Source organism: Plodia interpunctella, chromosome 30 (assembly GCF_027563975.2).
Source record: "Plodia interpunctella isolate USDA-ARS_2022_Savannah chromosome 30, ilPloInte3.2, whole genome shotgun sequence".
NCBI classification, from domain to species: Eukaryota; Metazoa; Arthropoda; class Insecta; order Lepidoptera; family Pyralidae; genus Plodia; species Plodia interpunctella.
In genome coordinates, this window is record NC_071323.1 from 100,482 (window position 1) to 123,207 (window position 22,726).

At 35.0% G+C, this 22,726-nt stretch overlaps 4 protein-coding genes across 10 annotated transcripts in view; 2 read left to right on the forward strand and 2 right to left on the reverse strand.

The window, feature by feature from the left end:
- The first annotated feature begins 217 nt into the window (after positions 1-217).
- Positions 218-1,650, forward strand: mRpL43 (mitochondrial ribosomal protein L43). Its single transcript, XM_053767253.2, has 3 exons — positions 218-436; positions 825-931; positions 1,277-1,650. The coding sequence occupies exons 1-3, from the start codon at positions 300-302 to the stop codon at positions 1,594-1,596; spliced, it is 564 nt and encodes a 187-aa protein (XP_053623228.1). The 5' UTR covers positions 218-299; the 3' UTR covers positions 1,597-1,650.
- A 607-nt stretch (positions 1,651-2,257) lies between these two features.
- LOC128682595 (zinc finger protein 728-like) lies at positions 2,258-4,371 on the reverse strand. Of its 3 annotated transcripts, XM_053767407.1 has the most exons (3): positions 4,272-4,371; positions 3,893-4,194; positions 2,258-3,612 (listed from the first exon to the last, which is right to left on the reverse strand). In XM_053767407.1, exons 2-3 carry the CDS (start codon positions 4,108-4,110, stop codon positions 2,694-2,696), a joined length of 1,137 nt encoding a protein of 378 aa, XP_053623382.1. In that variant the 5' UTR covers positions 4,111-4,194; positions 4,272-4,371; the 3' UTR covers positions 2,258-2,693. The 3 variants fall into 3 exon arrangements, with proteins under 3 accessions (XP_053623382.1, XP_053623381.1, XP_053623383.1); XM_053767406.2 differs by having other exon boundaries at positions 3,893-4,320; XM_053767408.1 differs by lacking the exon at positions 4,272-4,371 and having other exon boundaries at positions 3,912-4,058.
- Positions 4,372-6,667: 2,296 nt separating this feature from the next.
- LOC128682546 (general transcriptional corepressor trfA-like) lies at positions 6,668-17,276 on the forward strand. Of its 5 annotated transcripts, none has more exons than XM_053767299.2 (10): positions 6,672-6,733; positions 7,434-7,514; positions 10,465-10,551; positions 11,528-11,633; positions 12,164-12,265; positions 13,117-13,271; positions 14,554-14,611; positions 15,498-15,601; positions 16,471-16,557; positions 16,816-17,276. In XM_053767299.2, the coding sequence occupies exons 1-10, from the start codon at positions 6,677-6,679 to the stop codon at positions 16,888-16,890; spliced, it is 912 nt and encodes a 303-aa protein (XP_053623274.1). In that variant the 5' UTR covers positions 6,672-6,676; the 3' UTR covers positions 16,891-17,276. The 5 variants fall into 5 exon arrangements, with proteins under 5 accessions (XP_053623277.1, XP_053623274.1, XP_053623275.1 ...); XM_053767300.2 differs by having other exon boundaries at positions 6,673-6,733; positions 10,465-10,531; positions 11,526-11,633; positions 16,816-17,275; XM_053767301.1 differs by lacking the exon at positions 6,672-6,733 and adding an exon at positions 7,128-7,268 and having other exon boundaries at positions 16,816-17,275.
- A 447-nt stretch (positions 17,277-17,723) lies between these two features.
- Positions 17,724-22,726, reverse strand: part of Vmat (Vesicular monoamine transporter) — a 28,439-nt gene continuing 23,436 nt past the window's right edge. The window contains exon 13 of the mRNA XM_053767298.2: positions 17,724-22,407. Coding sequence (XP_053623273.1) covers positions 22,342-22,407 — 66 coding nt within the window. The 3' untranslated portion in view covers positions 17,724-22,341. The remainder of the gene's footprint in view (positions 22,408-22,726) is intronic.

Below are 22,726 nucleotides of genomic sequence, written 5' to 3' on the forward strand. Positions count from 1 at the left end.
TGGAAAGGCAAAGGGATCTGAGCCCATGCAGCCATAACAACAAAGATCAACAAAACAATACTGCGGCTTTGCATGATAAGATAATCTGTGCTTTGCAATGATCCATAGTCTTTTTCTCCGAAAATAACGCATATTAAAATATAATACCCGTTTTTTTTTTTTTGCTAGCCTGTCGATCAGGGCCTATGACTTGGAACAAAACGCAAAAAACACGTCAATGTCACCATGTCAAAATAAACATAACCTCACTCACGAAAATAGAAATATATTATAATTTTATTTACATACTTTCAGCAAAAATGTCCAATAACAATATATTTATGAAGTCCGGCTTTGTCCGGGCGCCTCTGCAGAATGGCGTCGGCCGCTATGTCTGTCAGTTACAGAGAATAGTGTTAAAGTTCTGCAAAACTCACGGTGGAAGCAGAGGAATTAGGTAAGTAGGTATGAAATTTTAAAAACTCCAATAAATTGACGAGCAGTATTACCGATCTCATGATTACATTAAGGTGTTGCTTATGAACACGATACAACGCTCGCTTTGTTTAGGTCACTGAAACTAACAAACCTAACCTATTGACTTTAACAGAAAGTTCTCTCATCGAGCATTTTCCGGTTCTTCCTTAGCCATTAAGCGTCGGAGTCCGTTATCTCTCATCTGAACGTTTTCTCGGTTACTTACTCAGCCCTTGACCGTCGTCGGAGCCCAAGACCGCGTTCCTACTTTCCGTCCCCACTTCGCACGGTCTCCTACGCCCCTAGTTGTATTAGACATTTATTTCCCTGTAATTTGCCTGTCTTTAGTATCCAGTGTAACATTACAGAGAATTCATAGAACAAGACATGGTGGAGTTTGCGAAGGAGAACCCTGGAGTTGTGATGTATCTCAAGCCGCGCCGTCACCGCAGCCCTGTCATTGTGGCGGAATATTGTGAGTTGAAGCTCTGTTTCTCTCTCATCTGTTGTTCTATATTTCATTCATCACTTTCAGATAAAATATCATAATCTGATAGATAAAATAACTACCAGATAAATCTGTCTGATAAGTATTATTCTTTTGACTATCTGTTCAATTTGTTACAGGCTTTTAGGGCCTGTTCCACTGCTTGCGGATAAAGTATCTGATAGTCTATATGTTACATATTGAACAGAAAGCATCAAAAATTGTTGCACAAGGGTTGGATAGTGCTAACTAGCAAATGGCCAATCACATTATTATGATTTTATCAGAAAGAGGTGGAACCGGCCTTAAGCCAATGTATTGATAACTTTTCAGTGAATGGTGACCGAGTATGGATGAATATGCACAACAAAACCCACTCAGAAATAACAAAATGGATTGAGCTGCTCCGCACCCAGCAAGGAGACGTGTCCAGCACTCGCCTCCGCAAGTACCAGTACACAGACCACCCCTCAATCCAGGGCCCATGGACTCCATGGACCTTTAAGAACCCAGAATTAAACACAGTGAAGTTCCCTGACGCTAAGCTCGGAAGTAATGACAGGCTGCCGATGTCCGCTACCGAACAGTTGAGGTTGATGTTTGAGAGGCAGAAGCTGAGTGAGAGTGACAGAGAGTTACCGACAGCTGAATAAGAGTTTAGCATGTAGTTTGTTATTAGTTGTTAATTAAATTTAGTTGTCAAAGTCGTTCTGAGTTTTTAATTTTTTATAAAAGTCAAAGCATTTTGGAAATTAGACTTTCACATCACATTTTAAGTTACCTATATACTACTAGTGACCCGCCCAGCCTAGCACAATGTCTCGAATCCTAAATTCCTAAGTGATGTGTAAACTGCATCAAAATACATTGTATGTTTTAAAAGAAGAAAGCTTAGATGATGGAACAAACATTCTCTCTGTTCTGTCTATGGCCTTTTCTCTCTGCATCATATTTGGTTGTCTGATAGAAAAAGACTCAGAATTTTACATGTGATTTTACATATTATGATAAAGTTACATAAATCCTTGCATAAAACAAAGTCCTTTCCGCATCTGTCTGCCTATTTGCGAAAAACTAAAATGACTGCACGAATTTTCATATGGTTTTCACCAATACATAGTGTGATACCAGAGGAAAGTTTAGGTGTATAATTTATTATGTTTTTATCTGAGCGAAGCCGGGACCCGCCGCTAGTTAATAAATAAACAACCAATAAAGAGAAATGGCGAAAGAAACTGTAGAATCCAATTAAACTGGAGTAATTATGAAATTACGTAATTTAACGATGCCCTATATGGATAAATAAAAACAATATTCTTCACCAACGGAAATATAATCTGTTACAGGTAAGTCAGTAGCTTATAACTAATAACACAGTACTTGGGTATGTTACGCCCATGGATGGTCTTCAAATACAAAGTTTAAGCACTTACAAGGATAAGCTATTATCTATTGACTCAATATGAAGAGGTAATGACTACATACAGTATTAGAGAGTGCTAGTTACAGCCACTCCCTGGCCCCGGCTCGACAGCTCTGCTCACATTCAGTCGCCACCAGTTAGGTTGCCACCTGCCTGTGGCGTGTAACTTTGCACATACTAAGGCATAACCTTGACAGCTGATAGACGACAATAACATTCCCAAGATGGGTTGCCGGCACAGCCCTCAATGCGACAGGTACGACGCAAAAATGAGACAGAGAGTTGCCGGCTGACTCGGGTCGATCGAGAGTGTGCAGCGTACTTTGCTCAAGCCACGTCATATGTTTCTGAACGCACGGCGATCTTGGCATCAACCCTCTTATCTGACGCATGCGCGGATTCACCTGCACGAAACTGTGCATTCCCAACAGAATCTTCAGTGTTACTCTTCTTACAATGGGTATTTTTCATATGTATCTTAACATATCTTGGAGATTTGAATATCTTACCGCAAACATCACAACTGTGGACTTTCCCATCATCATAATGAACTCGTCTGATATGAGCGGCTAAGTACATCTCGCTCCCTAAACGAGAATTACATATTTCACACCTCACAGCTTTGCTGTGTACATTCTTGACATGTTTCTGCATACAGTCTTTAGAATTGAACACAGAATTGCATTCGCTACATTTGAAACTCCCTAAATCTTTCGGATTTATCTTTTTTATAACCTTTTCCTTTGGTTTGGCACCGCATGAGTGTTTCCTTAAACTTTTTTTCGACTTGTAATCCTTTTTGCATAATTTACATGTAATTGTAATTGTGGAGTGAACTTCATTCATGTGGGCGTGCCAATGCTTGTAATTGAAAACTTTGAGACAAATATTGCATTGGTGATCTCTTTTTGTTATCGGTATTTCATTATTGTTATCTTCAGTCTTTTTCTTCTTCAGTTTTCTGTCAATCACTAGTGGTCCGGATTGTTGATTTACAATACTATCTGTTTTAGATTCTGTATCTATGATTTGTTCCATAATTTCTGAATCACATTCAACAATTTCGCATTTTATCAGCATGTCTGGTTTGGTCTCGGTATTTTCTAGAATGTCCATTTTCCGTTTCATAAGTAGACTGTTGGATTCCGTAGGCACATCCGGTGGTTCATAAAAATCTAATATTTTGTCGGGCAATTTCTCTAAAGGCACAAATAAATGCGTTAAATTGTGTTGGAACAGGCTGCGGCTGAAATAATATTTTATAAAGCAATTCAAAATTTTATAAAAAATATGGATAACAAAGAATGTTCATTAATAGAAACCTATTCCCAATAGTGGGCAAAACAAAGGGAAAGTTTGTATGTTCATTACTTCTTCACTTTCAAACAGTTGGACCAATTTTTATGAAATTTGATATTGAGAGTACCTTGATATATTTTTGGTTAAAGACAAATCAAAATTTTATGTCAAAATTTTACATGAATGCGAATGAGAGAGAGAGTTAATGAAGTTAGAGTACAATGTACCTGTCTACAAAGAGCTCACCGCAGCGACAACATCTCATAATATTATTCAACCGTTCGTCGTAGTCTATGACAATTTCTTCTTCAGCAAACGGGTTAGTTGTGCCAAAATTCTCATCATCCATACACCAGTCTTTATTTAAAACTTCTATCTCTATGTTAAAGTCCATTCCAGAATCATCAATTTCAGTTTTCACTACGAATTCTTCCGTGTAATTCATCTTTCTCAGTCGGAAATTTTTAGTTTCCTAATAATTAAATGTAATAACGAAGTATTATGCAATTGGCTCTGTTTCTTTCCTGAACTGTAAAGTAATCAATTGGTTACACAATTTAAATGAATTAGAATTATCAGCAAAATTAAAGTATAGTAAAAACTTGCGAAATCTTGTTTTGATTTTTGGAATCTCGATGTTTTTTCATGGAAAACGTTATGACAGTGACATTTTATTGATAAAGTTGTCAGCTGTTTTTGACCATGCATATCGATACCACAAGATCAAATGTCAAAGGCAGAAAACTAAAGACCATGGATTTAGTAAGTACTTGTACGGAGTACTTACTAATTCCATGCTAAAGACAACGGAGCTGGCAAATGAGATAGATTTCTATACGATTTCCGGCCTTCTCCCATGGAATAAGTAGGGAAGTACTTATTAAATCCATGCCTTCTCCTCATACAAAGAGACAAGATTGGTGTCGTAAAATAGGGCACACGACAGTAATGTTTTTATCTGTGGCACACGATTAGAAACAACACAGAGCGCAATCATATAGTAGATTTTAGCGCTCCTGTTGTTCTTCCTCTTTCTTATATGAGCGAAACAAAATATTATCACGACGTGTATAGTTTTCTCTGTCTACGTGCTGGAATTTCTTAGGATTTCATATCTATTTGATGTATTTTTTAGTTTCGCTAGAAATTAAAGCTTTTTTATGGTTTTTAGGGAGTCAATTATTAATATGGAGAGAAAACTCTTCAATTTAAGTTTTTTTAGATACATTAATATCTATTTGATGATTCAAATGTACACTATCGCCGAACTAGAACAGCGCCAGCGCGAATACATTGCGTTGTTTGTATATGAGAGCTTTTATATATTCACCCAATTTGTATATTCACCCAATGAAAAACCAGGAATGTATGCCATATACGCCGCGCCAGCGCGATAATGTCAGCGGCTCCACTTCTTGCTCCAGTGCACCGCGCTGAGGCTTTGTGCTGAGCCTACAATAACGCCCTATTGGCAACCATTGCGACATCCATTTATTCATAAGAATTATTTATTATTTATAACTTAAATAGTTTATCTACTTAAATATTATCTATGTACATCTACGACATACCTATTGTGTCGCAATTTTTGTTTAAGTTTAGCCAATAAACTTATTTTAATTTCATTTATTCATCAAAGTTCACGGGCAAAAGCTTGTAATAAGTAGGTATATAAAATCAAGATATTTTTTAGCAAAAGTTGTTCAGCCTGTTGAGCATTTAGGACTGTTGAGGTATAAAAATCGAAGACCTTTTCATTATTTGATGTGGAATTCAAACAGACCAGCTGCACTACAACACGGTACAGCGTAACTGATAAGTAATTTTACTTATTTCATAGTTTAGGAATATATTTTTTTATTGACGTTCTTGGAGAAAAGGCTGCGGTGAAGTTTGTTGCGCCGCTTCTTCTTCACCTGCGCTTTGGAAGTCGGCAGTAGACTTAGTTTCAGTAACTTTTTGACGTCAATAAGTGATGTATATCATCCTGAATTGAATAAATAAATTTGAATTTGAAGGATTATGACTTATGATCCACAATAACATAAGCTGGGAGTAGGTACCTCCACGTGGCGAAGGCGGTAACAGTTTAGACCTAATTTTAGGCGACGACGGATCGTAGTTAAGTTATACAGGAATCTTTGATAAAAATCCGTCCAACTGGTTCGGCGTAACTAAGTAACAATCATCCTTACTTTCGTATTTATAATTCAATGGAGTAATGGAGTCCACGCGGACTGATGGCCGAACCAGTAAACAGTCAATACCTACATATTATAAAAAATCCCTCTTTCAATAAATACAGATAAATGACACAGATTGAGTTAGCCCAAAAGTAAGTTATTTTATAACATCTAGCTGTTTACCCGCGACCTCGTCAGCGTAGAATAGTTACTTCCGTGGTTACTCCTGACAGCATAATTATATTTTTTGTGATCAATGTTTACTTCTGCCAGATTACTAATTTCTAATAGGTAAGTACCAATATTTATATGTGATAGCCTGTCTTTGGTCGTCTTTCAACTTGATTTTCACACCAACATTCGTCATACAAACATGGGTTTGAATTAAAAAAGGAACCTTTGTTTGAACGGATTTTTTAGCTACATGTCTAAACCAAATTTCATTAAAATCGGTAATCGGTAAAAACAGAGACGGACAGACTTTCCCATTTAAGTAGGTATATGGAGAAAAAGGGTGCGAGAGAGAATATTATTATGGATAGTCTAAAACCCAGTCATATACTTATTGGAAAAGATCATTTTCCATTTTGACCTGACCGAGGGTCGAATCCGAAATCCATCCAGTACCTATAGAGTTTTTGAGATTATCGCGTTACGGCGATTTTTATATTACGTAAAGACAAATAAAAAAGTAAATTTTAACATAAATAACTAAAGCCGCAAACAAAATGGAACATATCAAAAGCAATCGGGCACAAGCAGCTGCGCTGAAAATTGGACGAGTTTCGCATCGGTTCGGTGCATCGTGTTGCAAAAGTGCATATAAACATGCGCGGCGGAAACTGGAGCGCAGTGTGTTGCAGACACCTGTGTGCGATCATGAGGGTAGGTGCTTTTCTTCACCTTTTTTTGTTAACCTTTCTACCCTTCGAGTCCGGAGATAATAAACACAATTGAACTATTATATAGAATCGCAGTCCGATTGGAGAATTAGAATTAATCAGAATTATCCAAACATTTATTCAGAAATTAGACCTTCACAGGCACTTTTTCATATCAAATTTTAAATTAATTAAATATTAGTTTTCTTATTTATGTAGGTACCCAGTTAGCGTTGGTGGTGGACACAATAAGATCTCATCTAAAACATTCTGTAAAAAAACTATAGCTTCGATGTAACTGCTTGTGTCTCTATGAAAAGTAGTGACATGTCCAGGTTAAAGTGAACGATTTTCGTTGTAATAAAATATACATTTGGTCGTAAAAATTGTGTATCAATAAGTATATTGTTTTTATTATTTTTCAATTATTGAAAATGCATAAAGTTTTTTTTTTAACTTTCAATATATGCGTGAATGTAACCTGAATCTTGAAACTCAATTTGGAAGCAGATATCTTCAACGGCTTGAGCTGAAATGTTGTAGGTATATTATGTACTGCTCGTACGTGTTTACTTTGAATGACAATGCATTATTATCGCGGCGACTCCTCAGCGCTTCAGTGTACGGCCATGAATTTTTTCACGCGTTGTTTGCAACTAAAAAAAAGATATTTTTATAGAAAATCTTATGTAATTCCGTTTCAGCTCATATGTTTCTGGTGTTTCATCGTGATGGTGGCGGGACAGGAGGGCGACTTTTACGCGCCACAGACGTTCAAACAAAGGGTGAGTGTCCGGGCCCAGCGCACTGCGGCCATCCATCCAGCTTGTATACTATTTGAAAACCGTCGCAACGCTGTGAGAATTAATCACACGGTTTGTTTACATACAATTATCTAATACCTAGGACGGAGAGCCGCAGTGAATATAACCGGAAAATGCGTTCGCGCCACTCGATTCGTACACGATGAGGGAAAATGAGGGAAAATGAGGGAAAATGAGGGAAAATGAGGGAAAATGAGGGAAAATGAGGGAAAATGAGGGAAAATGGGGGAAAATGAGGGAAAATGAGGGAAAATGGGGGGAAATGAGGGAAAATGAGGCGGCATCTATAATGTGCCACGTCATTACGTTTCTTCTTGTGATCTTCTTTCTTGTTCATTAAGTACAAGATAGGTATTTAGTTTATGTCTGTTTGAATCTTAAAACCATGCAACAGATTTTAATAAAGTTATTACTGGTATTTAGACAATTAATTACCTTTTTGTTTAAACATACATAAATGAGCAAACTCTTTAATCTGCTTCCTGTAGATGCTCCGGGCACCCAATGTCAGATTGCAAATGTTTGAGAGTAAATTACAATATAATCAAAAAATATTATTTTGTTTATCTTTACGTTTAAGAATTCATCATTATTATTATTATTAAATACTGTGATACGAGGAACTCAATGGCGCGCGCTCGGCCTACTCTCACAATAGTCGGTCATTGGATGGGTGACAAAAATTATCTCGAGCTCCTCCGTGCTTCCGTAGGCATGTAAAGCCGTTGATCGCGGTTGTTCTTCCAGTGGTTAAAACCCGGCAATCTGCGTTGGGCCCGCGTGGTGGTCAAGGCCATCCATCCGTAAGGAAGGCCACATCAGTGACATTTAAATGATAATAGTATAAAAAATTGGTCATTTTGTTCCAAACGGCAACGGTCCATTTCAAAACTTGACGTTAATTACAACGTGCTGAAAGAAGTCAGTTCAAAATGCATTCCTAACAATTACCTATAGATATAATCAGAATGTATGTCTGTTACGTCAGCTGGAACCGATGCCCAGTCGTGTGTGGTCGGTTGCCCAACTTCGATAATTTGCCTAATTGGATAGCCAGCGATCCATCCACAGTGTCAGTAGCTCATCAATTAAATGCTTCGATTGATTGGATCGTATTGTATTTTTAAGCACCGACGCAAAAACAGGGGTGTTAGAAGTTTAACGGATGAACTGATTTCCGTTTAGATTTTTTTGTATCATAGATAATTTTATGCCGAGTATTCTTAGACATGTTTCATGAAAATCGGTTCAGCCGTTCAAAAGTTGTAGCGAAATGAATATTGCAAGTCGGGGTTTTTTTAATTTGTCTCACAAATAAACTTGTTAAGACACAACATCATCACATTTAAATCAATTTCTTTTATATCTTAGCGGAAAATAAAAAAAAAGCTCTGTTTGTTCGTGAGCTACCATAAATATTACGTTTATCATGATGACATTGTAATAAAAGTTGTTTCAAAAATTTTTTTTTTCGATTGTTGAGTTTGTTTTTATTATTTTATATATTTTTAAAATGGACTTCCCAACCAATGCGTATGAGGATCCAACAGGACTGGGCTTTGTCATCAATCATATTATTTAAACCTTCTCATTTTGACTCTTTTAAAGAGAGAGAATGTGTCATAAATAAATATACTTTTAAATGTGTGCAAATATACGAGTAGACGACAATGCTCTTTGACAATATAACATGTGCGTCGTAATGGATGGAAAATGGATTTAGTAAGTACTTCGGTTGTGCGGAGTTCCTACTAATTCTATGCATAAACCAAAGCAAGTAGTTTTGAAATCGATCAGCGCCACCTAGATGTGTAAGTTCCACAGATATTAGTGTAATGTTCTAATATCTGTGATGTATACGATCGACGATGTATATCGAATTTCGGGATAACAAGTACCTTATGTTATATGTATAGTTTATATTCTACCCGTGTTCCAAATTTCATCACAATCCGTACAGTAGATTTTGCTTGAAACATACACACATGCATCCTTACAAACAAACGCATTTATAATATTAGTAGGATACCACACGCCTCATTGTTCAGTCGTGCTCCGTTGGGACGACGCGTCGCATTGTAAATACTGGCTCTGCGCTCGCTCATTCGTGTTTATGATCGACTAAAGACTCAATTTGTGAAGTGATTACGGTTCTAGTGAATAAAAGCTCTCCGGACAAGCGGACGATGTTTGTTTTGGCCGCGCAAACAAAAAGCCTGTGTCCGGGTTTGTCCATGGAATTGGCCATATTACGCAAAGCTCAGTGCAGATGGCGCTACTGGTACAACTAAGATACACAAACAAGGCAAAAAGCGACAATATTCAATATTGTTGCAGATTTACGTCCAAAAATACCTTCTACGCAATCGTGGTGCGAGTTTACAGGAAAAAGGAAGGTTTTATCTATATATATAGTGGATTATCCTGAAAATAATAACATTATTTTAGGTTATGTTCTGCATTATTGGTCATCTGTGGTCATAAATTGATATAAACTTGATTTTGACTGAAGATCTAACCTGTATGAAGTCCATATTTTAATAAGTCTTCACGTGTGAAGTGTTCCGAGCTTCTTTTCGTCCGTTTACTGGCTCGAAAATTTTACAGCGTGAGGCGTATCCCATAGTTTTCGAAGTTTTTTTATCTCATGGAAAACGATATTTCCCAATATATCGGCATCCGAATATGCTACATTGTTGTATATTTTCACAAACAAATGCTTACATAATGAAAGTCTTAATAAAGTACTCTACAATAAACGATTTAATCGACATAGCAAAAGGCGGCAAAGCTTTTGTGTACCTAACATACAGTGCTTTACTCTGGCGGGATAAATGTGCAGTAATACTCCCTATTAATACCATGGGTTTATCCGGCCTCCGCACAACCATATACATTATACATATTACAGGTGCAGGGACCACTGTTTTCGCCCGCTGAGCCGTGGGCCGAAGCGAGGGAGCAAGCAAGATGGACCAAGTTATGTACACTATTAGTGGTCTCTCTCTCTTATTTGAGTATTTTCCCTGTCGCTTTCGCCGCCATAGAGCGTCGGAGCCCAGGATCCGCTTTCCCACTTGTACTCCCTCATTTCACATGGCCATCGGCCCCTAGTTATCAGACCATATATTAAATTTAGAGTATTGATATGGAATAGTTAGACCTTCACAGGCACTTTTTCACGTCGAATATTCTAAATTAAATGATATTTACCAAAGCTACGAACTACTAGCATTTCGGAACGACCACTGCTGGTCAGTCTGTAATAACTTACAGTCTCATCAACTAGATGGCGCTCATCCATTTTAAAACTCGCTATGGTTTGTCACGCGTCCCTACATAACAAAGAGCTGACACAACACAAAGACGTTTAAAAAATGATAACGTTTCTGAACAAATTTTTAAAGCCTTCTCGTTTTTGAGAAGGCAATTGTAATTACAAGATATAATTAGTAAAGCGAAGTATGTATATATATATATATACTAGATGTTGCCGGGGACTTCGCTACCGTGGGAATTTTTGAGATAAAATATAGCCTATAGCGATTTTGCATAACGTAACTTTCAAATGGTGAAATAATTTTTGAAATTGGTACGGTAATTTCGGAGATTTACACGCCTCAAACATATGAACTCACAAACGCTTACCTCTTTATAATAATAGTATAGATTTAGATGAGACGACCTTTCACTCCGGAAAATTCACGCGGGCGAAGCCACGAGAAACTTTCTAATAATATCACCCCTATTTATTCCGGCCCGTGCAGACACTGGTCGCTGATATTAGATCGACATTTAACTTTAACTAGCATTTTACTTTTGTATGAGGTTTTATTTTTTCTCAAGTAAAAGTACGACTTTCATACACCATTCAGTGAATTAGGTGTATAATTTATCGTTTTTTACCCGAGCGAAGCCAAGTCGGCCAGCTAATTAATATATAGACGAGACAGTTGATTATCGGTTGTCGACAGGTGGAGCCACACCGGGGCGGGCTGTTCTCTCCCAACGACGTGACGCCGGAGAGCACCATCGTGGACTGGAGGCCCAAGGTGGCGCCCGTGTTCGAGCCTTGGGGAGGTGAGGGCAGTATAACCGCCGACGCGAAATGAGGGGTGTTATATTATATTTGACGACCTTAGTGGCGCGGTGGTAAAGTGCTTGCCATTGAATCGAGAGGTCCCGGGTTCGATCCCCGGTCGGGTCATGATGGAAAATGATATTTTTCTGATTGGCCCGGGTCTTGGATGTTTATCTATATATGTATTTGTTATAAAATATAGTATCGTTGAGTTAGTATCCCATAACACAAGTTTCGAACGTACTTTGGGGCTAGCTCAATCTGTGTGATTTGTCCTAATATATTTATTTATAAGGTTGACCGCAAAATGTGTCTGTCTGTATACTTGGCACCGTAGCTCATCAACGGGTGAACCGATTCAAATGCGGATGCATTTTTTTTTATTTCATTGCTAATTTTTATGCGGTGGTTCTTAGATATGTTTGATCAAAATCGGTTCAGCCGTTCGAAAGTTGTAGCGAAATGAATATTGAAAAGTCGGGGCTTTTTTAATTTGTCTAACAAATAAACTTGTTACTATATTTCCCAGACGCTGGTCAGAGCCCGAGGGCGGAGCCCTGGCGGCTCCCGCACAGCGCGACCAAGGAGCGGCAGGCTGCAATCATTCACCACAAGCAGGCCCTCAGCTCGGGTACGTGTTGTCTGGTGCATGTCACCACAGCATCATGTGTCATGTCTACTATAGGGATATAATTGTCAAGGTCCTATGATAGCATTGTTCTTTTTAACTTTAACAAATGACAAAGTTTCATACGAACTTGCACCCCCTATTCAACTCACTTAGGGGTAAATTTCTAAAATCAAAATCAAATCATTTATTCAGAAATTAGGCTTTCACAGGCACTTTTTCACGTCATATTCTAAATTAAATGATGTTTACCAAAGCTACAAACTACTGGCATTTCGGAACGACCACTGCTGAGAAGAAATGCCGAAAGAAACTCATTCAAACAGTGTTGGTCCCTATCATGCCAGAAGGGCTTACCATTTTTTTAAATATAAATTTATGTATAATTTTTTATCAGTAATATAACAATGTAAGCACACAATAAAGAGATAAAAACACTATATAGGGTATATTGTGCTCCGCATCTTTCTTGACCTTAGGTATACTGAAAATCCAATAAAAATCGGATAAGCTGTTCCGTCAAAATAAATCTGAAAAAAAAAATCTAAAAAGCATAGTTGGTTTCAGTAATGGAATTGGGTAAACAAAACTGTGCACAATTTAAAAAGTTATACACATCTTAATTTTATTTCATAAGTTTTTTTAAAGTAATATATATGTATTGCTATGAGGGACGGAGGCTCAGAGTAAAATTCCAATTAGGCAGCACATTTTATTTAAAAACTTCCACACAGAAAAAATGGCAATCAGCCATCTTTCTATTTCTACTTCCGTCCCTCTCACTCCTCCACCTCTTTCACTCAGTGCGTTCCGTTTCCCACAGTGAAGTATAGTGTGATTGTGTCGACCCGCAGAGGGCAGCTTCCAGTACGAGTACGCGTCGGAGAACGGGCTGGCGGCGCGTGAGCAGATCCGGCCGGACGGGTCCCGCCGCGGCCGCTACCAGTACCGCGACCCGCGCGGCCAGCTCGTCTCCGTGCTCTACAGCGCCGGCCGCGAGGGCTTCCAGGTGACCACACTAGGCTAGGGCGTCGACGATATTCATTCGTCGGTCTGACACTCAATACTTTATTTGGATAAAGCAATTGTTATTACGTTATGATCGTCCATCGCGCTAGCCTGAGCCGGCCATGCAAAAAAATGTTAACACAAAATAATATCAAGTCTGACGATTATGTGAACGACAATAATGTCTGGCCCAAGCGTGGTGCAGTATCCTCATAACATATGTAATTGATTTAAAATATTATTACGTACGTTTTGTACATTTAGCTTTTTATTTATATATATATTTTGTGTGACAATTTTCAATAATTTTTTATTGGAAATACATATTTTATTTTATTTATTTATTCAAATTTTGACATTTTTAATAATGATGTAAATTCGTCCTCCTAATTTTTAATATATATATAAGACCTATATTTGTTAATTGACGTCCTTGGAGAAAAGGCTGCGGTGAAGTTTGTTGCGCCGCTTCTTCTTCGCCTGCGCTTTGGAAGCCGGCAGTAGACTTAGTTTAAGTAATTTTTTTGACGTCAATAAATGATGTATATCATCCTAAATTTAATAAAGAATTTTGAATTTGAATTTGAATTTGTAATACATGCAATAATTAATTATGTTATTATTTATCATAAAAAATGTAAAATTTCAACAAATGTCAATTATGTTTGGGTCGATCAGAAAACTCTTTAACTGAATAAAAACATTGGTTATATAGCCACGTTTTCAGTTCTTTTAAGAACTTCTGACGAGGCAGCAGTTGAAGGTGTTTGGGCAAGGAACGGGCTAGTAATTAATTAATTAATTATAATATATGTCGAGAGATGGTTCTGTAACAGCCAGTTTGATGACAAATTAGCAATACAGTTGCTATCAATCGGCTATCATTGGACTAACAATCAATTGAATCATTTCTTGAAATTCTATGAAATTATGCTTGGGATTTAGTGAACTGAGTGACAGAAAAATCAGATGAAAAACAGCAAGTGGATGACGGTTAGCGAAGAACAGATACGTGTGTAAATAGCTGTACACATTTTGATTTGGAATTCCTAACCAAAGGGGGGAAATTTGTGATTAAAGCGGTCAGTACAACAAAATGCCAATTTCATATGCAAGGACCTAATAAAAAGAATATACTATCCTATTTAGTAATATTGTGAAATGCGAATGTTTGTGAGATGTAGCGCGTTTGTACGTTTCAGGCGAAATCTGTTGAACTGATTGTTGTTAAATCTGTCACACCGGTGGAATTATTATTTGTTTGTCATTATTTATTGTTTCAGATCCTAGAGGGCAGCCATCTGCCCAAACAGCCAGAGCCAATACCTCCATTAAATCAAGGTTAATATAATTTTGTCAAATCAAATCTCTATTACTACATCGAAGAAATATCCTAAAAATAAAAAAAAACATATTTTAATTGAGTATATTCTACCATCTGACGGAGTCAGCGTGTGCTTCCGCCCTAGAATGGGACCATTCCATATCCTAGGATATCGAGACGACTAAGAAATGAAACTTTAAGCGACTTGAAAATATAGAAACATAAAACTCGTAGTCATGCGTCCACAAGCTATCTCTTTTTCACACGGTGCGTACACGATATGAGGAAATGAGACAGCATGTGGACGTTAGCGACGTGCTATATCTTCTGGAACACGCTCAGATGTAAGAGAGATTAATATAACATTATTTAGTAAATTACTTAGGCGATATCTGCTGAAGCTCTCAAGATCGTATTATGTCTGTACTTCTGTAGCATACGGCAAGGTTACGTGCTCCATCCTTGCACGTGGCTGTACACCACAACCAAATTACTGATGTTCCACTGTTGACGCTATTATCAACCGTCCGTAAGCTATAAGCTCCGATAAGTCCGCCGTTGCTAAAGATTTTTGCCAAATAAGAGGCTTGAATCGGTTGACAAACTCTTGTATTAGCGGGAAGGCGATTAGATGCGAACAATGTTATGGTGGCAAAGCCGCGTACATTTTTATTAGCTTGAAATATTAGATAGAGACATCTACGATCTGCCTTATGAACTATAGGTATATCGATATAACGCAAAGGATCTACTAGCATTGTAAGTAATAGATTTAACATAACAAGACGTTTAGTACCGTTAATTGTCACTAGATAACGCTGTACTTAACAATGTCTTATGCAATAAAGTTATTTTAGTGAAATACACGTTTTTATTGATGAATAATATGATTATAACTTGCAGACCAGCACCACGTGCAGGCGTATGAGCAACAAAAACAGCAATACGAGATCCAGCAGCAGTACAACCAGCAGAAACCGGAGCAACAAAGTTGGATCCAAAACCAGGTACCTACGCCACTGTTATCTGTGACACGATAAAGTATTTCGTCCTCGTTCCCGGTTGCATTTGGTGCCATGACGCTGCGAATAATATACACAATATAAATTCAAATTCAAAATTAAAATTCTTTATTCAATTTTCACATAGAGGGTAAAGTTAAAATATTAATATCTTTAAAAAAATCTCTAAGGGAATCCCAAACCATATATAGCACGTATAAATATGTGTAGACAAATCACACAGATTGAGCTAGCCCCAAAGTAAGTTCGTGACTTGTGTTATGCGATACTAACTCAACGATACTATATTTTATAACAAATACATATATGGATAAACATCCAACACCCGGGACAATCAGAAAAAGATCATTTTCCATCATGACTCGACTGGGGATCGAACCCGGGACCTCTCGGTTCAGTGGCAAGAAATTTACCACTGCGCCACCGAGGTCGTCTGTTGTAGTTTGTAGACTCGGCTGTGATTTCATGTCTACATTCTTTGGGAATGCTATATTCTTGTCTGTCAGGTGTTAAGACATGTACTTTGGTTGCCTAAAGATACGGGTGCGTATGGAGTGGTCCTGTTTAATCTTAACCGTATAGTTATGTAATATTTTAATTTAGTTTGTTCAGTCTAGATGGCGCTGTTCGAAATTAGAACTCGACATGGTTTCGTTTTTGCTATATACCTATGTGTAAAGATGCAATGATAATAAATGTCTACGTTCCGGGAGTTTTGGCTTTGATTCAGATCATCCAGGCTCGGTATACCTTTGGCCAGGTCCTTATCACATATATTCAAAGAAATACGATTGCAAATTAGTATATTTATACAATTTCGAGACAAAAAATAAAAGTATGTTTTGTTTTAACAGCAGCAACAAACTTACGAAGGATCGCGACCCCAGCAGCAGGTCTACCAACAGAACAACTGGGGGCAGGGACAGGAGGACGATGGACAGGTAACCTTTATTTTATAACTCCTTGACCACGCACTTTATGTACTATAAATATATTTTCATCACTTTATGTACTATAGTATAACTAGATACTATAAATATATGTATTTGTTATGCCATAGGCGATGGGTTAGCAACTTGTCACTATTCAATCACATTTTCCCTAATTATCCCGGCGTACAGCTAGAAGAGTCCGAGTTTTGCAACTCTTGACTCTGTCTACCCCAGAAGGGATTGAGACGTGTGTGTTTTTGTTTTCAGTACCGAGAAAACGACGTGTACAACAAGGGACCGCACACATTCGGCGAAGGATATTCTTTCGCTTTCAAGGGATAAGCTAGATAGAAATAGTATTATCTATAATACATACATGTGTGACCTGCGAACATCGTCAGTAGTCATAAGAATAGGAAAAATAAGAATACATACGTAATTATGTGGCATAATAACTAAATTAGTTATCGAAATATATATTTTGTTTTTGTGAACACGGAATCGTAATAAATTGTTTTATATTTTGGTAAATCTCATGAACGATGAAGTCCAAAAGATTATTTTTTTAATCTGGATTAGTATCTATAGAAATTTGTTTCTAATAAATCTGAAAAATGTAATCTATTTTAATTCTTAATGTTCTTATTAATAGTCGTAATGTATATCAATAATGCTATTTTAATAATAAAATATTACAGAATAAAAGTAATTTTCTTCTTGTCTTGTGTTATGGCTCCATCGTTCACCAAAACGATGATCTGCTAACGTCGAGGTTGAGAATTAATTAGTATATTTTCTACAGCTTTGTTTTTTAATTCCACAATAAGTAAATATAGCTTCCATATGAATATAATACGGCCCAGGGCGTCGCCACAAAAGTCCAAGAAAACTATATAGACAACGGACGAGATAACTACAAATGAGATAGAAGATTTCCATGAACAATCCCGGCACAATGCGGCTAATCTTTCACAAAGAGGCAGATTGGGGTACGTGATGATAAACAAGAGTTGTCAGCGCTCTGTCCCTTTTCTTATGTAATTCTAATAAGCATATCTCTTTCTTGTTTGAGCGCAATGGATGATATGGACTTTCTATGTCAGATATAAATTAGTCATAAAAATTTAAAATAATTTCCGATTTTGGTCGGCAGGTAGAGAAGAAAAACACAGAAATCAGTTCATATACCCACATTTTAATAAAACAACATTTCAACATAAACTTCACCGTAATATATGATACATATTGTATCTAATAACATACACTTAGGCAGGACTAGACGATATAATATATGTGATAATACAATATCGATACATTCCTTAAAATATAGATTAAATTAGCTTCACGGATCAACAAATGTATAAGTATTGAGCGTGGAAATAAACAGTTTCATAAATAATTAATGTATTAAACAATATAAATAATCAGTCCTAAGTTATTTATGCTTTCAATACCACAAATACAACTCTAACATAAAAATCAAAAAATAAAATAAAACAACTACTGTAAAATGGTTATAAAAATACTAAAGAAATTTTGAAATACGAAATAAGACTCAGTTTGAAAGTTATATAAATGGCATAATAATATTACCAATATATAATATTATTTCTACAGCATAAACATTGTTTTCATCTTAAAAGTAATTTCCTATATATTAAAAAGCATCAAAATATCACTAAAATCTATCACATATATTTATTTTATTGTTGAGATTATTAATATCATTTAAGGGAAACATTATATTACCTAAAATATATTCTATAAAATATTTTTAATATAGAATTAATAAAGAATTAGAAATATATTCAATATTTTACAGGAGAATCATTTTATTACTACGATACACTTGCAGCTTGCGCCATTGAACTATTCTACAGTTACGTCTAACTTTAAAACAACATTTTTACAAAGCAGCAATACATTTAACAAAACTATTACAAAGATAAAATATTACAGATTAAAATGAAATTGTTATACAAGATATAGAAAGGACCCCATTCCAGCTATTTTTGGAATTACAATAACATGAAACTCAGATGCCAAATATGAATGATTATAATCATTGTTCATTATGCAATGTATATTAGTAAGTTTAATATATTTTTTAAAATATTCACTTATATCTTCCTTTATCATATTATTGTATAGTTTAATATATCTCAAGTATATATAAAGTGATACTAATTTCTACTGCTACATTAAGGAATACACTTTACCGATCGTCAAAATATTGAAAATAACCTCTAAGAGATGGCAAGTAGCAGGAAAATGACGATTAAAACGAAAAAAAAAACAGGTTTCTAAAAATACATACCCTCCTCACTATCATAATAAGAACCGTAGCACTGAAGCGGAATAGTTTGCTTTGGACCGACTGTCGCTAGTAATTCTATACTTTTATACAATATGACACTGGTTATTTAGGACGATGGAACATCAAGACATGGCTGTTACAAACAGTTCCGCGTGGAGGAGGGCCGCGCGATCTCTCCATATAAGAAATAGAAATAAAGTAATATCAAACTGGAAAATACATATTTAGATGAATTATAGAATTATGTATTCTTAATTTAGACGATTTTTTTTCTAAATCTACTTAACACTGGAAGATTATGTGATTAAATATATTTTTTTTAATATAAATTGAGAAAATGGGTTGTGCGATAAATTATTTATCTAATGATGGTTATATTTTATAGCAATAAATATTGTTATATAATATGAATACAATGTTTTATAGAATTATGTAGATTTACGTATCGATACATAAAATGAATGTAATTTTAAAACACAATGAAATTATAAAACTTTTTAAATATCAAAGACAACTTCTCACTTTAACTTGTCTATGCAGCCATACATAGACAGATAAATATTATTATTTTCAATAAATAGTTATATATCTATCTAAAACAGTTTTTTATGAATACGTTCAATTATTCTGACTAATGTGTTATTAATTCGCAAATATTGTTTACTTAAAAAAAATGTAAAAAAATATATGATTACAAAAAAAAATTGTCAATTTTTGGATGATATCGGAGATATTAATTTTTCCATAATTTAAAATATAACACATAGTTAAAATGAAAAGCATTGCAAGAGAACATTATGAAAGAAATAAAAAATCATAATTTCAGATTATTTCTAAATGAATATAACTGTTTAAACGTCAATATTTAAGTTGAATATGTGTGTCACTAGATGGCGATATCCAGTTTTAGAACGCGCTATCGTGTGTCGCTCAAGAAATTATATAGTGCTTCGAAATATGTGAAATTTTTTTTTGGCTTAACTTTTTGATCATTCCACGGTTGTCACAATTATGGAGTTTATATTTCTGTTGGATCTCACGTGTATTTTTGACAATCAGCCGATTGTACAATAACACCATATATCTACGATCTGTAACGAACTGTTTGTAGTGGAAATATAATATTTCAGATAGACATGGAACTACTTAAATAATTTTACGAAAGACTCATCGAATGACTTTCATGAAATCGAAAATAACGAGAGAAGCGCCCACAGGTATGTCAGGTTTAGAACCAATTTATGAATTTTACAAAAAACAAAAAAAAAAAACACATGAAAATAAATTGACAGTTAAATGTATACAATTCGAATTAAAATAAGAATAAAAGTATTTACAACATAAAGTATTCGTTAAAACTAAATAATAGAAACAAAATTAAATTAGAATTAAAATAAAATATTACATGACTTATTAAATATTATGATTATATCTCATTTCATCTAGAGTACTAATATCTACCACAAATACAACTAATTGCATTTGTTAAATCTATACACTATTGCGACGCGCTAAGCTACAGAGAGTAACGTCACGAAAATAGATTTTACTCATTCATATTTGATTACATTGAAAACAGTTTATTATAATAATGTTAATTAATTAAATAAAAAAAATGCGTACACTTCGATGAAACCATTGATAAACATATTGCTTTGTCAGTAAGCCGTATCACGACGATTTCAAACAAAAAAAAACAAAACAATATAATGGCTTCAATATTTTTGTATATAATTATGTGTGTAGGTATATCACATCTATATGATTTACAAGACTATGTAAAAAATAAACGCGTTTGAATATTTATACGAACTGAAATAGCTTTAAATCTCGAAATAAAATTCTACCACGTTGGTCCTTCATCCCGACATTGTACACAATACACAATACAAATATAAATTTAGTGATTGGTGCACGTATAACTAACATGTGGTGATAAAATTATTGTCTTTCTTTTATTATTGGAAACTTGGCATCGTTTTCTTCCTCTAAATCGTTTCATAAAATATTTAATTTAAAAAAAAATGGACGCTACTCAACGACTCACACTAAGCACTACCTTATCGTGAGTTCGATAAACGCAAATCAGTTCACAAATCATTTCCGATTTGTCATTGTAGCAGTAGTCTGATAATTTTGGTTCTTTTGCAGTATACTGTTTTAAAATATCAAAATTTTGTATATAATAAGTATAGAATTAACAAAATGTTACACTGTTTTTTTATTTGTTTGATTTTAAGATTCAAATCAAGAATGATGCCTCAAAAACCAGTATAAACTTTATTTTTTTGTAAAATCTTAATTACTTAAGTAATATAAATCCAAAAAGTCATTTTAATTTTGTCGTTATTGTCTACATTTATTAAACGTTTTACACGCATTTAAACCACAATATAAAAATCATAAACACATATTGTCCAAGTCACATGCAAAATTATATTCCCGTACACCTATGTTCTTTTGCAAGCTATCTCTCTCGCACACCATGAAGTACAATTATTTTATGAATAATATTATTGTAAACCAGAGTATCAACGATAAATATTGTCACTTTCCCAACCAATCTAACATTTACAAGCGTTTAAGAGGTAAAAGTCCGAACTGCTCTTATTTTCTTAAATTTTTACATGCGGTTAATGTTAGGTTCGACTCCGGAATATTCGTAATATTCACTAGCACGGTTGATGATATTATTACGAGTATGATATAATCTATCAAAAATTATTAGTTAAATGAATGAATTCAAACTTATTGCAGTAAAGATGTTTCAGTTTGAGTTTATAAGACTTGTTTTCATGTAACTACTTATTTACTAGTATATTCTCGGGTAAATTATTAGTTAAATGTTGTAAAACTAAATCGAGAAAAGTTGTAATATATTGTGCCATATGAATCTTAATTTTTAAAACATGTAATCGAAATAAAAAGCTTCAAAAAAATTGTCAGACTTTTACCATAATATATTTGGTAAATCTTAGTTATTCACGTTCTAACTTTTATACTCCACTAAATATTAATACTGACATTAATGATTTTAATTTATATTTGAAAGACAGATATGTTCTGTATTTAAGTCAAAGACCCTGATTAAGCGGGAATATGTATCTTTTTTTTAAGAACTCAAATATGTAAATAGTATATTTCTAGTATAAGTAGATTATAATCTAGACACAAATATTAGGAAAAATTGGTCAGACGGCGCACTACACAGTACATAGGATAGTAAATATGAAATATATTTCGGGCAATAATTACAGTATATGTATACGTTAAAATACATTTTTGGTCACTATATTAAAATATAATATGAATATTTTTATTTCTCTACAATATTTGGCGATATTACAGCGGACATATTTTTTTTATTTTATATTTTATTAATATATATTTGTTTAAGCAAACCCCACATAAACATAGCATATGTACTCCCAACAGTCAAAATAAAAGGGCTACTTCTGCTCCTAAAAATGGCAATATTACTCTTCTTCCTCGTTTTGGTAAGTCACGTACCGGACCGCCGACTTGTCGCTGATAATAAGACTCTGAAACATAAACAAATATTATTTAAAAATTAAGGCATTGAGCGGGACTATTCTGTTTAAATGCATATTAATCCATATCTAATCCTATTATTATTATAAATGCGAACGTTTGTGAGGGTGTGTGTGTTTGTGTGTATGTTTGTTACTCTTTCACGCAAAATCTACTGGACAGATTGTTACGAAATTCGGTACACGGGTAGAAATTCCCACGGGAGCGAATCCTCGGTGCGCGCTAGAAATATATAAAATATATAAATCCAGTCTTTCTGTTTGTTCCGCTTTCACAACGAAACCGCTACGCTTTAGCAGAAAACTTTAC

Coding starts and splice junctions, on each gene's coding strand:
- LOC128682595 (XM_053767407.1), bottom strand. CDS start 4,110: ATGAATTACACGGAAGAATTCGTAGTGAAAACTGAAATTGATGATTCT. Junction 3,613..3,892: donor GGTGAGCTCTTTGTAGACAG/GTACATTGTACT, acceptor ATATTATTTCAG/CCGCAGCCTGTTCCAACACA.
- LOC128682546 (XM_053767299.2), top strand. CDS start 6,677: ATGCGCGGCGGAAACTGGAGCGCAGTGTGTTGCAGACACCTGTGTGCG. Junction 11,634..12,163: donor CGTGTTCGAGCCTTGGGGAG/GTGAGGGCAGTA, acceptor TATATTTCCCAG/ACGCTGGTCAGAGCCCGAGG. Junction 16,558..16,815: donor GACAGGAGGACGATGGACAG/GTAACCTTTATT, acceptor TTTTGTTTTCAG/TACCGAGAAAACGACGTGTA.
- mRpL43 (XM_053767253.2), top strand. CDS start 300: ATGTCCAATAACAATATATTTATGAAGTCCGGCTTTGTCCGGGCGCCT. Junction 437..824: donor GGTGGAAGCAGAGGAATTAG/GTAAGTAGGTAT, acceptor GTAACATTACAG/AGAATTCATAGAACAAGACA. Junction 932..1,276: donor TGTCATTGTGGCGGAATATT/GTGAGTTGAAGC, acceptor ATAACTTTTCAG/TGAATGGTGACCGAGTATGG.